The 16,919-nt window shown below is 45.3% G+C and overlaps 1 protein-coding gene across 1 annotated transcript in view; it reads right to left on the bottom strand.

The window, feature by feature from the left end:
• Positions 1–16,919, bottom strand: part of CFAP53 (cilia and flagella associated protein 53) — a 137,016-nt gene that overhangs the window by 101,144 nt on the left and 18,953 nt on the right. The window contains exons 2-3 of the mRNA XM_085629703.1: positions 10,679–10,908; positions 1,034–1,207 (exon numbers count right to left, since the gene is read on the bottom strand). Coding sequence (XP_085485829.1) covers positions 1,034–1,207; positions 10,679–10,908 — 404 coding nt within the window. The remainder of the gene's footprint in view (positions 1–1,033; positions 1,208–10,678; positions 10,909–16,919) is intronic.

The raw sequence follows: 16,919 nt of genomic DNA on the forward strand, positions 1-16,919 counted from the left end.
AAAGCAGCTGGGAGGAGGCTACTGGACTGTTAAAAACAAAAACAAAAAAATGAGAGTACAGCAGAAGCTCAATGTCCACCTTCTCGTCTCTCTTATCATTGTGAAGCCTATAAGGAATGTCGCTATGCACAAATCATGTGGTGTCTATCTAACCAATAGGGTAGGGTCTCGAGTGCGGAGTGAAACTGTTTTTCAGTAAACGGCGCTCGGTGCGGTGGAAGTCAGTGACATCAGAAGAGTACGAGAGCAGAGTTTCGGTGTTTGCGAACCTTAGAACATGGCCAGCAATGATCCGTGACTACAGAGACTGGTGTCCAGTTGAGACTTGAGTTTGATGTCTGGGATACGTACACAGCTAGGTTGCTTAGCAACTGTAAAGAGGGCTTTGGGCTCTTCATACTATGGACTTTCGCTCCCAGTACTCTCTGTCCTGCAGCCTAATTTAACCGGGTTGAGAGTGGGCACTGAAATAAATTGCAGCTTCACTCAGCAAAAAGCGTACAACATCTGCAAAGTTTTTAATTAGTCCTGGAAAGAACATTGCAAAGGTTAAAAATAAATAGAGGTGGGCACACCACACGTGCAGAACAAAAGAAAGGAGTGAGACCGCAATGTTTAAAGAAGAAGCGTTGTGTGCAGCGCTGATGAAGGGATAAATCGAGGTGTGCCTCACTAATCATGGAAAACATACAAGTTCACATATGTCTCATGCGAGTGACGAGGAGAGAGCATATGGCCAACCAAAGCAAAATAATTTTGAAAGGCAGGCCAAACAACCAACCAAAAGTGCTGGGCGTATAAAAAAAAGCACATAAATTGAATATAGCATGTTTCGAAGACAACGCATGCATGCTGTGTAGGCTCAACCCAACAGCCAGTGAGAGAAAAACCCTGGTGTACTCCACTCACCCAATAACATAAGGAATTTTCTTTTTACTTTTTGAGTTAGGAAGGTTGACAGAGAAAAAGGTGATCAAATAGAAGCTGTACCCTAATGTCACTTACAGTTTAAGGACCTTTTTTTTACCCTTACCTGAACTGTTGATCTCGTTTTTCTGCAACTAATGCCAGCCTTTCACTTTCCCTCTTTTCCTTCAAATACTTGGCTCGTTCCCGCATCTTCGCAAGTTTTTCCAGTGTGGTCTCTTGCATTGCTTCCATCTCTTTAATATGTTCTCTTTCTTCGTTTTCCAGCATATCTCTAAGTCTGCACAGTAAAAAGACAGTCACATAGATAGAGATACAGGGTTCTAGTGACAAGGTTCACTCACATTGGGCAACAACTTACATATCCAACCATTCATTCTCGGTCTCTTGGCACTGATCTTAATCCCGGCACGCATATTTCCAAGTGAGTATCTACTAAGGTTCAGTCCTGAATTCACTACTCTTCTAGCTGTATCGACTCCTTACTGGATACTATTATATCATCTTACAGCATTTCCGGGAACTTCTATGCTCATGGCATCCCAGTCTCCCATTCTGAGACTTATGCCTCTAATTCGGAGCTCCAACTGACTCAGAACCATCAGGCTTAGAGTGGGCACAGGCTCCCTTATGTTCAAAACCTGATTAAATGGAGGGAGTTATTAGATAAGGAATTTTTCCTGGATAAAACAGGGGGATATAGATAAAGCTAAAAGTACCTAGAGGTAACTGGGTTTTACCTTTAATAGTGGTAACCTCTGGTACATATAACACAAACTACGCTATGGAATAAGTGCACAATGTCACTGTTTTATCGAAGAAAAATGTCTTATCTAAGAACTCCCTCCATTGGATACACTAGGAGGTGAGTCCTCCCTGGTGGTATTGTCCTACCAAGATGGGCAGAGGTTGCCTATGATGAAGTATGTCACATTATGTGAGTGAGGCTTCCTCTTCCAATAAGATTGGTCTTTCTTTTTATTACTCCCCCTCCACACCGGAATCTTGGTAATTAAGGAATCAGTGATTTGTACTAATAACACAGATGTAAATAGCACTACTCAGCCACCATACCTTTTTGTGTTTTGGGTATCCTAAACCCTCAGCAGCAAATCTCAAAAGCTTGTGAGGGGCAAAGGAGTCAGTCCTGTGACCTCATATGATGTCACTCATGTCCGGCTGAATTATGATGAACTGAAGTTTATCAGTAAATATAAACATTCTATCTTTAAACATGAAAAACATCTAGACGCAGGGCCTCAGTTACAAAACATTCTCAATAGCTACATGTCACTTAAGTATGCAAAAAATGTAATTTACGTTCGTAAATGCCAGAATCAGTTTCAGAGCATCAGGCTTCTTAGTATGTGCAAACGAAAAAGCTCAGAGTAGGCGAACCTTTCTGCATGAGTCAGTCTGATGCAATTAGAAAAAAGTGTCGTATTGCATGCAGATTTCTGTGAAATCCACAAAGCCATACCTTTGAACTGATAGCAAAAGCTTTCCACATTATTTGCCAAACTGGAAGCACCCAGAAAACCACTCCTGCAAAAGGAAGATGCAAGTGTGCTTCCATGGGAGAGGAGTTGGCCTAATGGCTAGGGCGGTCGACCTCGAATCTGGGGAACTGGGTTCGAGTCTCAGCAATGACGCTGAACATCCTGTGATTCTGGGCAAATCACTTAATCTCCCCATGCCTAATAAAAATGAATGTGTTCTCATGTAATACAACTGGTGATATGTAAAGCGCTCTGATACCCGATTCGGGTCAAGTTTGCGCTATATAAAACTCAATAAATTAAAAAATTAAAAAATGTAAAGGTCAGAGATCAGTGATACGTACCTGAAAATCTAAAATGTCATAGAGAAGTGAGTGTAACCCTCTTGGATTCTGTGAATTCCCAAAAAAGAGTAAATCTAATGCAAACAGAGATTTAAGTAGACTAAATTTACTTTTTTTTAAATAAATAACCACCTTCTACTATGCCAAGGTTTCAGATTGCTATGTGTGACATTTTCATAATTTCAGTTTCATTATGAGTGACATTACAACGACTATGAGTGACACTTCTTGCAAGCAAAATCAAGCAACGAAGACAGACAGGGGAAACATAAATAAAAGAAATGACACCCATTTGAGCAACAAGAAACTCCACCACCAGGCTACAAATATCACTGCCCCACACACTGGGATATATTGCAGAATATCTCAGAAGACCCTATTTCAGCCCCTGCCTGGGCTGCCACTAATCGAATGGTATCCTGTCAGTACTAGCACATTGCACCTCACTCCGCACATAACTCTGGCACACTGGTTATAATGAACAAAGTGGCGCCTGCACCACACCTATCATTCTCCATGTCCGTTCGCAGCAGTAATTACATTCCAGAAACAATCAAAAACACCTATGCCAAAAGGAAATGGGATATCGTGCTAAGCGGAGTTAACTGGTATAGAGGGTGACACCCTGCCTATGGCAGGAATACCAACATGCACTTTTTAGAGAAATGACAAGTGACGCAGCAGAATAAAGCAAGCAGTGAGGCTATCTTGATATTTGTTTACTGTGGTGGCTGCATACCTACTTGTAACAGTACCGTTCACTAAGTTGACTGGGACACCAGGCTCAGTCCCTCAGCTGGGCAATATTGAATTTTCATCGCGGGCAGCGGCCATAATAGTCAGCCACAGCACCGCGGGGGCCCGGCCGGGCTGTCGCGAGCAGCAGCACCGCTGCTAGCCAAGCACCATGACTGCGGCCGGCGCCATCCGCGGCAACCCAGTAGCAAGCCAAGGCCCGCTCACATATAACTCCCCTCAACAGAACGTGGCGTCCTCCTGCAGAGCCATGGGTGGCCTGACTTTAACACCTGACTGGGCCCCACGGCAGGGGCGTAATAGAGGCCCCCGCAGCCCCCGCGGTTTGGGGGCCCCCATTGTTCCTTGATTTGGAGGGGGCCGAGAAACATTAAAACACTCTGGAAAGCCACTCTGCTTTCCCAAGCAAAAAACACACAGAAAAGCAACACTGTTCATGTGACATCGCTGGCAGACAGAGGCCCAGCAAAAGTTACCCTATGTCCTCATGTCCATTGCAGAGGCGTAATGCAGGCCCCTGTGGCGTAGGGAGGGGGACCCCTTCAGGTGGGGCCCATTAAGCCCATGACTAATGAATACCTGTGTGATCTGTGAGGCGCCTGCGCCCCTCGTGACATTCTGCATGGGAAGAGGGCATCATTGTGCGCTATGCTACTGTGGAAATGCATAAGGAGCATTCCTCCATCCCAGGCCTTTGGGACTGCGGGTAAAGTCAGCGATGTTGGGCTCACCTCACTGCTGTCCAGAAGGAGCAGCTTCTGGGACAGTACTTAGCTCCACCTCCCTCCTTGTGATTCTTAATGTAATGCACACGCTATATGTGGCAAATGTCTAGGCGCAAAGTAGGACATAATTAGCACCTACCTGCAGTCAAAGTTGACAAAGTGTAAGCTACAAAATGACATGCGCTGCCTGAAGACTATGGGCCTCATGTAGGTAAATAAATTTTACCGGTTCTTAAATACCGAGCCGTACCGAATCGGTAAATTAGAATCGGTAAGTTATATGTAGGTAAAAATTCGGTAACAGTTACCGATTCGGTAACAGTCGGTAAATACGAATCGGAATTCACCGAATCGGTAAATACCAAGGTGGTATTTACCGAATCGGTAAATACCGAGGTGGTATTTACCGAATCGGTAAATACCGAATCGGTATGTACGGATTCGGTAAATCAAAACACATGACTTGACAAAACAGCCAATCCAGTGCAATGACAGCCCACCCAACCAGGAAGTGCCCACACCCAGGCAGGTGTACATCATTAGCCGAAGTGGCCACACCCAGGCAGGTGTACATAATCAGCCGACCCTGGAGAGGCTTGGAGTGCAGAGGAGAGGCAGGGAGCCGTTGCATGTGCGAGCGGGTAAACGAACAGCATGTCCAGCCAGAGAACACAGAAAGACGGAGGGGAAAGGAGGAGGAAGCTGAAATTTAGCCCCAAGGAACTCCAGGTGCTGGTGGAGGAGGTGGTGAAGCAGCACCAGAAGCTGTTTGGAAGGCAATCCCTGCAAGTGCCTGAGGCTGAAAAGCGCAACATATGGCTGGCCATCCAGGCGCAGGTCAATGCTGTGGGAGTGACCCACAGGGACATTGAGGTCCTCAAAAAGCGCTGGTATGACCTCAGGATTGTAACCAAGAGGAAGATGGGCGACATCCAGAAGGAGGCCAGCCAGACCGGAGGTGGAACCAACAGGGCACCTGCCCTCACCGACCTGGAGGAGCTGGTGGCGGCCACAATCGAGCAAGAGAGCGTCGTGGGTCTTGGGGACGCCGACAGCTCTGCCAGAGCCGCAACACACCAAGGTAAGACGAAAGCACAGCAATGTTGCCCCCCCCTACCCCTATCCCACATCCCCCATTGTGAAACGAGAATCACACTGCAGTCCACACGTGTCAGTGCAGACAGGCAATGCATTCCGGGAGATGTAGTCAGGGCAACACTAACCATGACGTAAATGTTACAGGGCAACAAGGCATGTCACGCACTCGAGGCACAAGGAGACAGGGGACATATTGGAATGTGAAATGATTATTGTGACGCTTGCAATGCAGCCCTTCGGGGACACTGAGCCAATGTTGTATTTCTGTCCACAGATGTGACATCATGCAGGACAGGGCATGCTGCAGGAGAGACGGCACACCGGCCACATGAATCACCTCTAGCCAGCACAAGTGCAGACCAGGGAGCAGGCCCACTGGCAGCCGCACCACCAACACAGCCAGCCTCGCCGCACACAGAGCCAGCATCACCTCACCGAGAGCCAGCATCACCACCACCAGAGCCAGCATCGCCACTCATGTTCGATTCACCGGCCACATCTCCGCTTGCAGGTGTGAGAATGAGGAGGCGTCCAGCAGCCAGGCTACGAGCCTTAGACACCTCGTCAGACGACAGCATGGGCCCAGAAGACCGCACCGGGCCCCAGGAAGGGAGCCATGCCACTGTGCCCCACACCTCACAGGCAGCACAGACGGAAGCAAGAGGGCGCCGCAGGTCGCGTGTCCAGAGTCCACCAGCACCCACTGACGGCCATGGTGTCTTCTTGGGGCTCGAGGGCCAAATGTTGAAGCAACAGCGCCTGCAATCAAAGGCAGTCATGTCAGTCCAGAGGCACATGCGGGTGATGAAGACAACATTAGTCAACATGGACACTAACATTAGCGGCATGGCTGCGGGCATTCGGGACATGTCCCAGTCAATCCAGCAGTTGTGCAGCAAATTAGATGCTGACATCGAAGCACGGCGCCGGGAACGCCAGAGACGGGACACCACCAGCAGGGCACTCAACCGTCTGGCAACTGCGACTTCTCTGCTGTGCCGGCGCTCTGTGACGATGCAGGAGGGCCTAACACAGTGCTGCAGCGACCTGTCTCGGGGGATGGTGCAGGTGACAAGTGCACTAGGGGTGCTATTGACTAGTCAGGCGTCGACAACTGCTGCAGGGGATGCTGCGGAGAGCATCGACACCAGCAGCAGCATCACACCCCCCGTCCCAGAAGCACGCAGGAGCAGCAGGCGGCTTGGGGTTGGCTCTAGTGAGGATGCACAGGCCGTGCAATCCACCACTGCAGCGCGTATGCGCAAACATTGATGTGGCCCTGCTTAGCCACTTCCCATTGGGTGACGTAACCCTGGACATACTCCTTGTATAGATGGTATATTGCCAGATTGGCCTGTTCATGTGTTCATGGCGTGGTGCCACATTAAACCTACGTCAGGACTTATCACAACTCGCTGTGTCCCCTTACTTACTCAGAAATAGTTGCATGTGATCACTGCCCGTCTCTCTCTCCCATCGATTGCAGTTGGCACTCTAGCTGCGTTGCCCTCTGGCTGGCCTGACTCATCCTCGTTGTCCTCAAAATATGTCAGTTCCACATCTGTACCTTTTTTCGTGGCAAGGTTGTGCAGCATTGCACAAGTGGCAATAATCTTGCAGCAGGTGATGGGTTTGTACTGGCGTGCGCCTCCGCTCTTGTGGAGGCAGCGGAACCTGCTCTTCAGTAGTCCAAACGTGCGCTCCACCACATTGCGTGTTGTTTTGTGTGCCACGTTGTATCGTCTCTCACTCTGGGTTGCTGGGTGTAGGTAGGGAGTGAGGATGAATGACCGGCATGCATATGCACTGTCGCCTGGATGAGTAAAAGGGAACCATCAGTAACAAGCCTCTATACACTATGATTTGCAGGTTTCAAGGGGCGTCACTGTTACTTACCTAGCAGGTATCCCTCTCCGAATTCTCCGGCACTCAGTCGTGTGTAGATCCCACTATTCTGGAAGATGTAAGAGTCGTGGGTGCTCCCCGGAAACTTTGCAACTATATCTGTGATGATGTTCCCTGCATCACAGATCACCTGCACATTGATGGAGTGGGTGGACTTCCTGTTCCTGTAGATGTGCTCTGTATCAGCTGGAGGACAGATTGGGATGTGTGTACCATCAATACAGCCGATGACATGGGGGAACTGTGCCATGTGATAAAAGTCAGTTTTTGTTTTCTGCAGTGCAGCCTGTGTGTTCGGGAAGCTTATGTAGTGGTGCATTCTCTGCATCATGGCATCCAGGAACTTCCTGAAGAAACGTGACAGGCAACTCTGGGATACCCCACCCACCGCAGCTATCACCACCTGATAACTGCCGGATGCCAACAGATGTAGGCTGCAGAGCACCTGCACATGTGGGGGTATGGCGTGCGCCCTTCTTATTGGATGGTCCAGGAGTGGGTGTAGGTCCCTGATTAAGTCCATGATGGTTTCGGGGTCTAGCCTGTACCTCTCATGTATCTCTGCATCAGTCAGCTGGAATAGTGTGATGCGCTGTCTGTAGATTTGTTCCTCCCGTCGCCACACCCTCAGTCCTGCTGCCTGTAGACGTAGGCGCCTTGCAATGACGTACATAGCGGCCATGTTGTCCACGCTGTTGCATTTTGGGTTTGATTATATGCATTGTTGATGGTTACCACCTGCTTTCAATCCGTGTTAATTACCGACTCTTATTTACCGATTTTACTGGATTTCTTAATTACCGAGTGCTCCTACATGTCATTTTAGATTTTACCACTTCATATTTACCACTTCATGTTTACCGATTCGTTAATTATGTCTTCGGTAAATATGAATCGGTATTTTAGAATTCGGTAAATATGATTCGGTATTTACCGCCTCATATTTACCGAAAAGTCGTTTTTGAACTCCTACATCTCACTTGTCTGAATACCGGTCGGTAACGGCATATTTACCGAAAATCGGCCGTTACCGACCGGTATTTGGCTACCTACATGAGGCCCTTAGTGAGCTGGTGGCAGACAGCGGTCCCGGAGACACACTGCATGCTGTCTCCAAGTTCACAGTCACAGAGAGCCACACCCTAGCATCGTGACCCCTGTCTCCTTAGGGGTTCGTGGTCACCATTCAGACACTCTGTCAACTGGAATACTAGGACAAAGGTCTGCGGTCTCCTCCGGGCCTCCATCCCAGCATTTGCTTGTTTTCACATAGTCACAATCTGACTCCCGCCTCATTAATAGTGAGTTGGGAGACAAGCTCTATTGTGAAACATTCCCTCTGTGGTGCAAGGGGGAGGCTCGTTGCTGTAAATGTGCTGCAAGAAGCCAGTTTGTGCATCAAGCCCTAAGACTGCTCTAAATTACCTCTCTGATGCACAATATTATGAAGCAGCATTGCATGAGAGTTATAAGATGTATTCCTGTAACTTTCCTTTCAATTATTTCAAATTTTCGAAACATGAAATGTATAAGTTGCTTGTATGATATGAGCTAGGATGATGTATTATAACTGTTTCAGCTAGATGTTGTCGCGATTGTTATGTTGGGAACTCTGCCCAATGTGCTGTGCCTTTTAAAGTCCCTATTTACCAGCATGTTCCTCTGACATTTTTTTATATTTTGTGGTTAGGCGCAATTACTATGAACCACTAAATTCTATTTTGTGTGCAAACAATATTACTGTCTGTCCACACTTTGTGGGAGTTTAAACCCACAATTTGTGACAGAAAAAAACGAATGTAAATAGCAGGAGCAAATTGTGCATGTGTGTTGCCTGAATGGGCAGGAATGAGGAATAACAATTTGTGCAATTCTCAATGCCTGTGTAATTGGGCAGAGTTTGCACACCTACTAACTGGTGAACGTTGTGCTATTGCTTGTCTGTGATCGCACAATTTGCAGCTGCAAAAGTGTTCCCTGCACGAAAAGGGCCTTGGGGCAGATTTATAATTTTTAAGATCAATGCTGCAATGCTATGTTGTGTTGCACATAAAAAGGAAAGGAGCACAGAGCAAATATTTATTAAAAATGACCCACAGCTGCTCTCTACATATACAATTTCATGGAAAGGCTGGAGTGCAGATTTGATTTTTAAGACAATTCTCTTAAGGTGAGGTGCTCCTTGAGAGCAGTTTTAACTGCTGCCAGCAGAGTGATTGGGCAAGTTTCGGCTGGAACAGAGTTCCTGTATAGTGGCCCTAGTAACTGAAAGGAACGGGACCCTGATGCTTCCCTACCAGGTTTGGTCGTAGCTCGGAAGATTCTGTTTGAGCGTTGGTTGCAAGTAGGAATCTTTGGGGTAGGCATGTATGGATGTGAATACTATGATGGAACCCTATTTGTAGGTAACAACCAGCCATTAGAGGTATTGTGAGCAAGGTGGATGTCTGGGGAGATTCAAGAGTGATCTTGTTATCTAGTGAGGGAGGACTTATTGGGGCAGATCAACTGCAGTACTCACTAGTGATTTTTAAAGTAGGAAATTTTACTAAAGTTTAGGGAGCAAGCTGAATGTCTTGGCTTTTGGAAGGAAATGTATGTGAGAGCATGTTTTCTTCATTTTCAGTATTAGAAATGTATTGGTTAAGAAGGCATCCATGCTGTATGTAGGTACGTCAGTGGTGTAACAATAACCCCTGCAGCTCCGCGGTGTGGGATTGCGTCGAGCTCCAAGGGGCCCCTTCCAGCACTGTGCATGAACGGCGGCCCCCACCTGAGAGCTCCTGACTGGGACCGGAGCATGGGGGGCCCCTTCCATGCACTTTGCAGGGGGGCCCCCTCAAGTTTCGTTACGCCACTGCCCCAATGTGTCATCGGGCACTACTCAGGCAGCAGGCTGCCTGACTCTGCGTGCAGAACCAGAATCTCATCATGAGATAATACATTGTTGCAGGCAGTGAGCTGCCTGCCAAAAGCCCATGGCATAGCTCAGCTGCGAGCGCCCCAAGCTTGTCGGAGGAGAGCACGCAGGCCACGGGCGAACAGCTGACACACACTGGCTGCAGCACTTCAGACACATAATGCAGATGCATCAGATATGTGTGACAATGCATTTCAGTGCAGTGATGCGGAGCACCACACTGAAATGCCCGATACGTGGTACTTGGCACGAATGTGTAGCATGACTAATGAGGTCATATTGGGGGTCCAGCTCTGCATTTCTCTCATTCAGATATTCTGCAAAGAAATGTCCCTCCTTATCCTAATCACCCAGCAGTTGTGGCATCCATCATTAATTCATGACGGGATAACACATCGCACGGAGGTGGCTTTGATTCCTCCATTTAATAATTTGCACCTCTTAAGCACAAGTGTAAATTGGATTAGGCTGTCACTCTGGCGTTCCACCTACAGGGCTTTTTACCTCTCTCTCCGCTCTTCGGTCCCCATTTTGTACTGCTCCATTGCTTCTTGAACTTTTCTTCGCACTGTGTTGTGGAGAATTTTGTGGTCTGTGAGTTCCTCAAACTTGCTGATTACATGCTCTCGTTTGTTGTGTCTTATGTAGGCCAACGTATCTTCTCGTTTCTTCTCTTTACGTCGCATTTCTTGGTTGACATAATCGGGTGGTCTGCTAGTTGGTAACCTGGCTCTCTGTATTTAAAAAAAATAATTTTAGTAATGACACAGTAAGTGTGTAAAATAATGCCATACCATGCAGTGCCCACACATTTGGCTTTTTCTGGTATTTTACTTCAACACACACAAAGAAAGGCTTTGTTTTTAGCAATAATTTGTAATTATCATCCAATTCTTGGATTTCTGCTCTCACTGCAGTATTATTGAAATTAAAAAATGTTTGGCAAAGTTCATGAATGTTTCTGATGCGAACATTAGCGATCTATGCAGAAACGTTCACAGCACGCTCGATAGTTAGCTATGCCACCACAGATCGCTGAGCGATCTACCAAGCGTAATGGACAATGGTGGCAGGCCGCGTGCCGCTGGGACTCACGAGGGCTAACTCGGGTCACTTGTGAGTCAGGAACCTCCTAAAAACAGAATTGTGAGCGCTGGGTTCAAGATAGGCTGTACTGGCATGCAACTGGGGGAGTATGGTCTAACCATACTTGGCATCGGATTAGAACTACCATTCTGGCTTTTTATCTGGAATATTTACTCGACAACCCAGAGCTCAAAAGTGGCTGGAAGTTGCAATACAGTGAGTTTTAATTCTCTTAAATACACGAAGAAGAAATTATCAAATATGAAAATTATTCTGTACGTTGTAGACATTTAATGGAAACAAACAAAGCATTGAAAAAATGGATACCTGGAAGCCAACTTACTAGGTTATGATAACTTTCCGCTTAGTTTGAACATGTACACGTAGTACAACTGTTAAACCTAAAAGCAGTAACATCTACAAATTAATTTTACTTTGGAATGTATTAGCTGATCTATTTATGACGTTTCACTCAAATGTGTTGATTCTACTTTATATGTGAAATAACTTCTTTGAATCAATACGCTCATAAAGCTAAAAGTAGGTATGTGCCAAAAGACACATACAAAATAATAGATGCCAGGGCCAGATAACAGGGGTGAAAGACAATACATTCTGTGCGATGGACAACACCCGAAAATGCCAGGTTGGTGCCACTGAAAATGATTTGCCGTATTTGTAGATGAACAATCGCACTGTCAGAATCAGTGTTTTGCTTTGAGAACTCATCATTTTCAAAGAACACAGAAACCAAATTGTCCTTGGTTCTGATCTTCAGCTTGGCAGTTCCACTTCCTCCTTCTCTCTTAACTCTTGGGCACCCATTACTGCTTAGCACCCTCACAAATGCAAAACAAGGCGAATAGTCCCCGACAATCCCCAGCAAAAACCCTACAAATCCCATAATGAGTCCAAATCTTCTCCACCAGAGCAAATATTACCGCTTCAGCCACAAGCCGCACTTTCAATCTCCAGCCTGAATAAATGCAATGGTGGTACTGATTACATTTGTTGGACCGACTAGTTTTTTCAATCATCGTACATGGACAAAGCTTACCTGCCAGATGTCTGAAAAATGCGGCAGTTTTTCTAAGCCTCTCCAATTAATCACATCTTTAAAGCTTTTCTCAATCAAAGTTAATTCCATTCTGGTGTCAGAGCTGGTCAAATCACCCCAGTGGTCACAACATCACAGTTCGATACCTCCGACTTTTCTAGGAAAACTACTGGTGAAATTTGTTGCCTTTGAACTCTAAACTGAGATCAATATATACAGTGTTATCTGCCCCTACCGCTGAGGTCTTAGTATCGGAGTAGGGAATTTCAGTATATTAGTTAGAGGATGACCCCAAATGCTGTCAGTGAATCTCCTCGAATGACAACATCAAAGTGCGGCAACAGCACCCCCAACGTCTAATGTAGTCAAAATTGGGGGCACCTGCTTTTTTAGAACCTACTTAGTCCTGTTATTACCAAAGGAATTAATGACCATCTTTTAGTCACTAACCAAAGCATATTCTCTAGGAAATCACTACACTGGTTCCAATACCAAAGATTCCCATTTAACTCTGACCTCAGAACCATGTAAATTAGCTCTCCAAATATGCTTCGTATATACTTAAGCTTCTCTGGATAATAAAGTCCTCTGACTTTTGCATAGTAGTATGAGCAGCAATCGCATCCCTTGATGCAGAACATGCTTTACTCCAGATTTCATTCAATACCTAAAACTTACGCTTAATCCTGAGGTGCCTTTTGAATTCCATCATATATCCCATCACCCTTTTCTTTCCAAACTACGAGAATGGACTTTCAAGTCATAACACAACACAACATACAATATTCATAGAGCTTACCCTATGAGGCATCTTGGTGCTGAATAACAGGCGTTCATTGTTACCGAACTCTTTGGTACTCATTTTATCGACGATGATGAAAGGCAGAGTAGACCTGCTGGGATTTCAACCTGGGGCATGAGGTCAAACGCAGGTTTCTGGAGTGGTTACATTAGTCCTCTGAGCCAACAGACCCAGTTCTTGACTTCAGCTCTTTCATTCCCTCCTTTCAGTCTTGCTCCCCGCCACCAGAACTGAAACAAACCTCTTGCTGCCTCTGTTCCACTTCATTCTGTGGATCCCTGCTTATTCTTTTGGATCTGTACGAAGCTTTAACAATGTCAAACAACGCCACACTGCGCTCCACTCTGCCTTCTCTCAGCATCTCTAGTGTTGCTACATCCTGTATGTCTTCCTATCTCTCCGACCGTACACATTCTGTTTCTGAGGCTACTTTTACATCTGCTTCTTTTACTTCTCATTTTTGCTACTGCAGAGGTCTGTCCTCAGCCATCTTCTCTTTGTTCCTCTCAGTGGGATTATGAATGGTTTAAACATTTCTCATAATCTTTATGCTGACTGTTCATAGCTGTTTATCTTCTCTGGCTCATTGATGCCTATGATCCATAAAACCATTTATTTCTGTCCAGCTGCAATAAATACTTGGATCTCCTCACATGCACTACACCTCAATTAGTCTAAAACTGAGATTCTGATGGGTACTTCTAACCACCATACCTCATCCAGGCACCGGACTCAATCAAGAGAAGTCTACAGCAATGCTCCTGCGCACCAGTAGGTGGCACCATGTAGCTCTAACTCTGTAACTCCATACAACCACAGAAGTCACAAGCAGAGACACATATATTGTATTGTATTGTATTGTAATTGCATTTGTATAGCGTTTACTACCCCTGACGAGGCGTCAAAGCGCTTATTCGGCGAGTAGCACGCCACTCCGGGACCCACAGAGGATTAGTGTTAAATTAGTATAGTGAAACATGCAAGTAAATTTTAAGTGGTGGATAGGTCAATCAGTTATTTGGATTCGGAAGGATAGCAGAAGGATAGAAGAGGAAAAAAGGTTTGTATTTAAATAGCGCTTGTTACCCCTGATGGGGTGTTGAAGCACTCTACTCCAGAAACCCATAAAGGATTAGTGGTGAACTAGTATGGTGAAATATGAAAGTAATTTGAGTGGTGGATATTAGTCAGTTATTTTGAGTGAGAGGATAGCGGGGGATAGAAGGGGAAGAAAGGTTTGCATTCATATAGCACCTGTTACCCCTGATGAGTGTTGAAGCGCTTTTCTGGCGAGTAGGACGCTATTCCGGAACCCATTCAGGATCAGTGTTGAAAATTAGTATAGTGAAATATGAAGTAATTTGAGTGGTGGATATGTTATACAGTTATTTGGATAGAGAAGGGTAGTGGAGGGATAGAAGAGGCAAAGAGGTTTGTATTTATATAGTGCTTGCTACCCCTGATGGGGATTTGAAGCGCTTTTTTGGCAAGTAGCACGCTACTCTAGAACCCATAAGGATTAGTGATGAAATAGTGTGGTGAAACATTAAATTAATTTGAGTGGTGGATATGTTAGTCAGTTATTTGGATTGAGAAGGGTTGGGGAGGGGTAGAAAAGGGAAAAAGGTTTGCATTTATTTAGCGCTTGTAATCTTGATGGGGTGTTGAAACCCTTTATTGGCGAGTAGCACGCCACTCTGGAACCCATAAAGGATTAGTGGTGAATTAGTATAGTGGAATATGGAATCTGAGCCGTGAACATGTTAGTCTGTTATTTTGATTGGAAAGGATAGTGGAGGGATAGAAGAGTGATGTTTTTTTTTTTAGGTAATAGCAGTGGGGGGGGCTTTTGGATGAGTGAAAAGGGTTTTTGGAGGGGAAGAGTCAGAGGGAAGAGTTTAGAAAGGTTTGTTTTGGGGGAATCGATGTAGTAAAAGAGGTGTCAGATGATGCAAGGAGGGGTCGAGTAGGAGAGAGTCTAGAAAGGGTTATTTTGGGGATCATAGTAGTGGTATGGGGTTTGGGATAAATGAGAGAGTGGATGTAGAGGATATATTGATAGATGTATAGGGTGAGAGATAGGGTAGTGCATTGGAACGAGTAGTAGAAAGAAGTTTGAGATGAGTCAGAAAGTTGGGCTAGAAGATATATTGAGAGAAGTATAGGCTGAGAAATAGGGTAGTACATTGGAAATGTCAAATTAGAAGAAAGTGATAAATATATAGATCCATAAGTGCATTGAAAGTATAAAGATGCATAAAGGAGATAAGTATATGTAGATTAAAGATATTGGTAGAGGTACAGGATGAGAAATATGGTAATGCATTGGATATGCTTTTTCAGGAGAAAAGTAACAGACACACAGATCCAAGTACATGGAGGTACATAGATGCACAATGGAAACAAGTGCATGTAGACCAAAGAGGATTTTTTTTTTAATGATATTTTTATTAGGTCTTTTATACATTAACAACATAATTATTCTACATGTTTATACAAAAAAAAAAATACACAAAGATAGGTACATATCTATAATTAATATAAATGCTTATATACAGAGGGATATGCTGTAAATTTCTGTTTGTGCTAACCATACATGTGGATGTCAGTTCCTTTCTTTCTGTGCCCTTAGATGTGGATCCAGAACGACGCTCCCCTCTTTGTCCGACTTTCCAATTACTTTAAAACGTTTTGCAGTGTGCTAGTAAACGATGCCCACACCGAAAACAGCAGGATTCAAACTGTGCTTAGACTACAGGAAGCACATGTCTGTCACAGACATGCATGAGCTGTGTCTGTGGTGCTTGGAGACTGTGCATGACTCTAAGTTGTATAACAGGCGTGCTTGCTCTCAGCCATCCCAAAGCAATTAGGAATAGATAAATTTCTGAGCAAAAGAAGAGGTTGTGGGCGAAGCATTGGTCCTGCTCCAAGTCACAGGCCTAAATCCTTTTCTGCCAATCCGCCAGATACAGAATCAAAAAGAATAAATAATTTTGGAAAAAGAATGTTTTCTTTGGCCAGACTAGTATAAAAATCTAGTAATGCTGTTTCCATTCTGGCACTGTACACTCACACACTATTGGATCATAGCCAGTGACATCTTGCCAGCCCTTGGAGAGGAACTCAGGGTGTCACTTACCAAAAACTATGCTGGATGGACAGAATGCAGAAACGTATGTACTCCAAGTTGGCCTGGACACAGACTGGATCGGCACAGGCAATGACATCAGTGTGATCATCCGGGTTTTCAGAAGGTGTTTAAGTGTCCTTAATGGGCATGCCCTTCGATGGCTGGAGGGTATGAGGAGAAAAGGCTGATTTGGTGCTAAAACGATTCAAGGATAGTTAAGTCACAGCAGGATCCTTGGGGGCTATTGACACCATCCAAGCAATTTTCCAATCAGTACAGGAAACTTACAGTATATTCCAGGGGGCTACCTTACAGACAGCGCCAGCCCTCTGAACTTATATTGCAACTACCACAATAGTCCTTTTGAGGCTGCGGATGCAGCACCAAAAGGAACCTTTCAATTCAGCAGAGACAGCAGCTCCCCAATTCTTCCTTCCCTGCTGCAACAGCTACCAACCAGCTTTAGTCTGCTCTCTCAGGCACATGCCATGCAGCTTGAAGGCAGAATATAGCATTTCGTCACTGGTGATGCAAGAAGTCACCCTTTTTTCATCAAAAGGTGCAATTGAATGGGTACCAGACTCACAGAGGATGGTACTTGCATTACTTTCTTTCTGAAGAAGGACAGGTTAAACATGTTCACTTTGGCTTTTATCCTGTCAGCTCT

The sequence above is a fragment of the Triturus cristatus genome, chromosome 2_1 (assembly GCF_964204655.1).
Source record: "Triturus cristatus chromosome 2_1, aTriCri1.1, whole genome shotgun sequence".
NCBI lineage: Eukaryota > Metazoa > Chordata > Amphibia > Caudata > Salamandridae > Triturus > Triturus cristatus.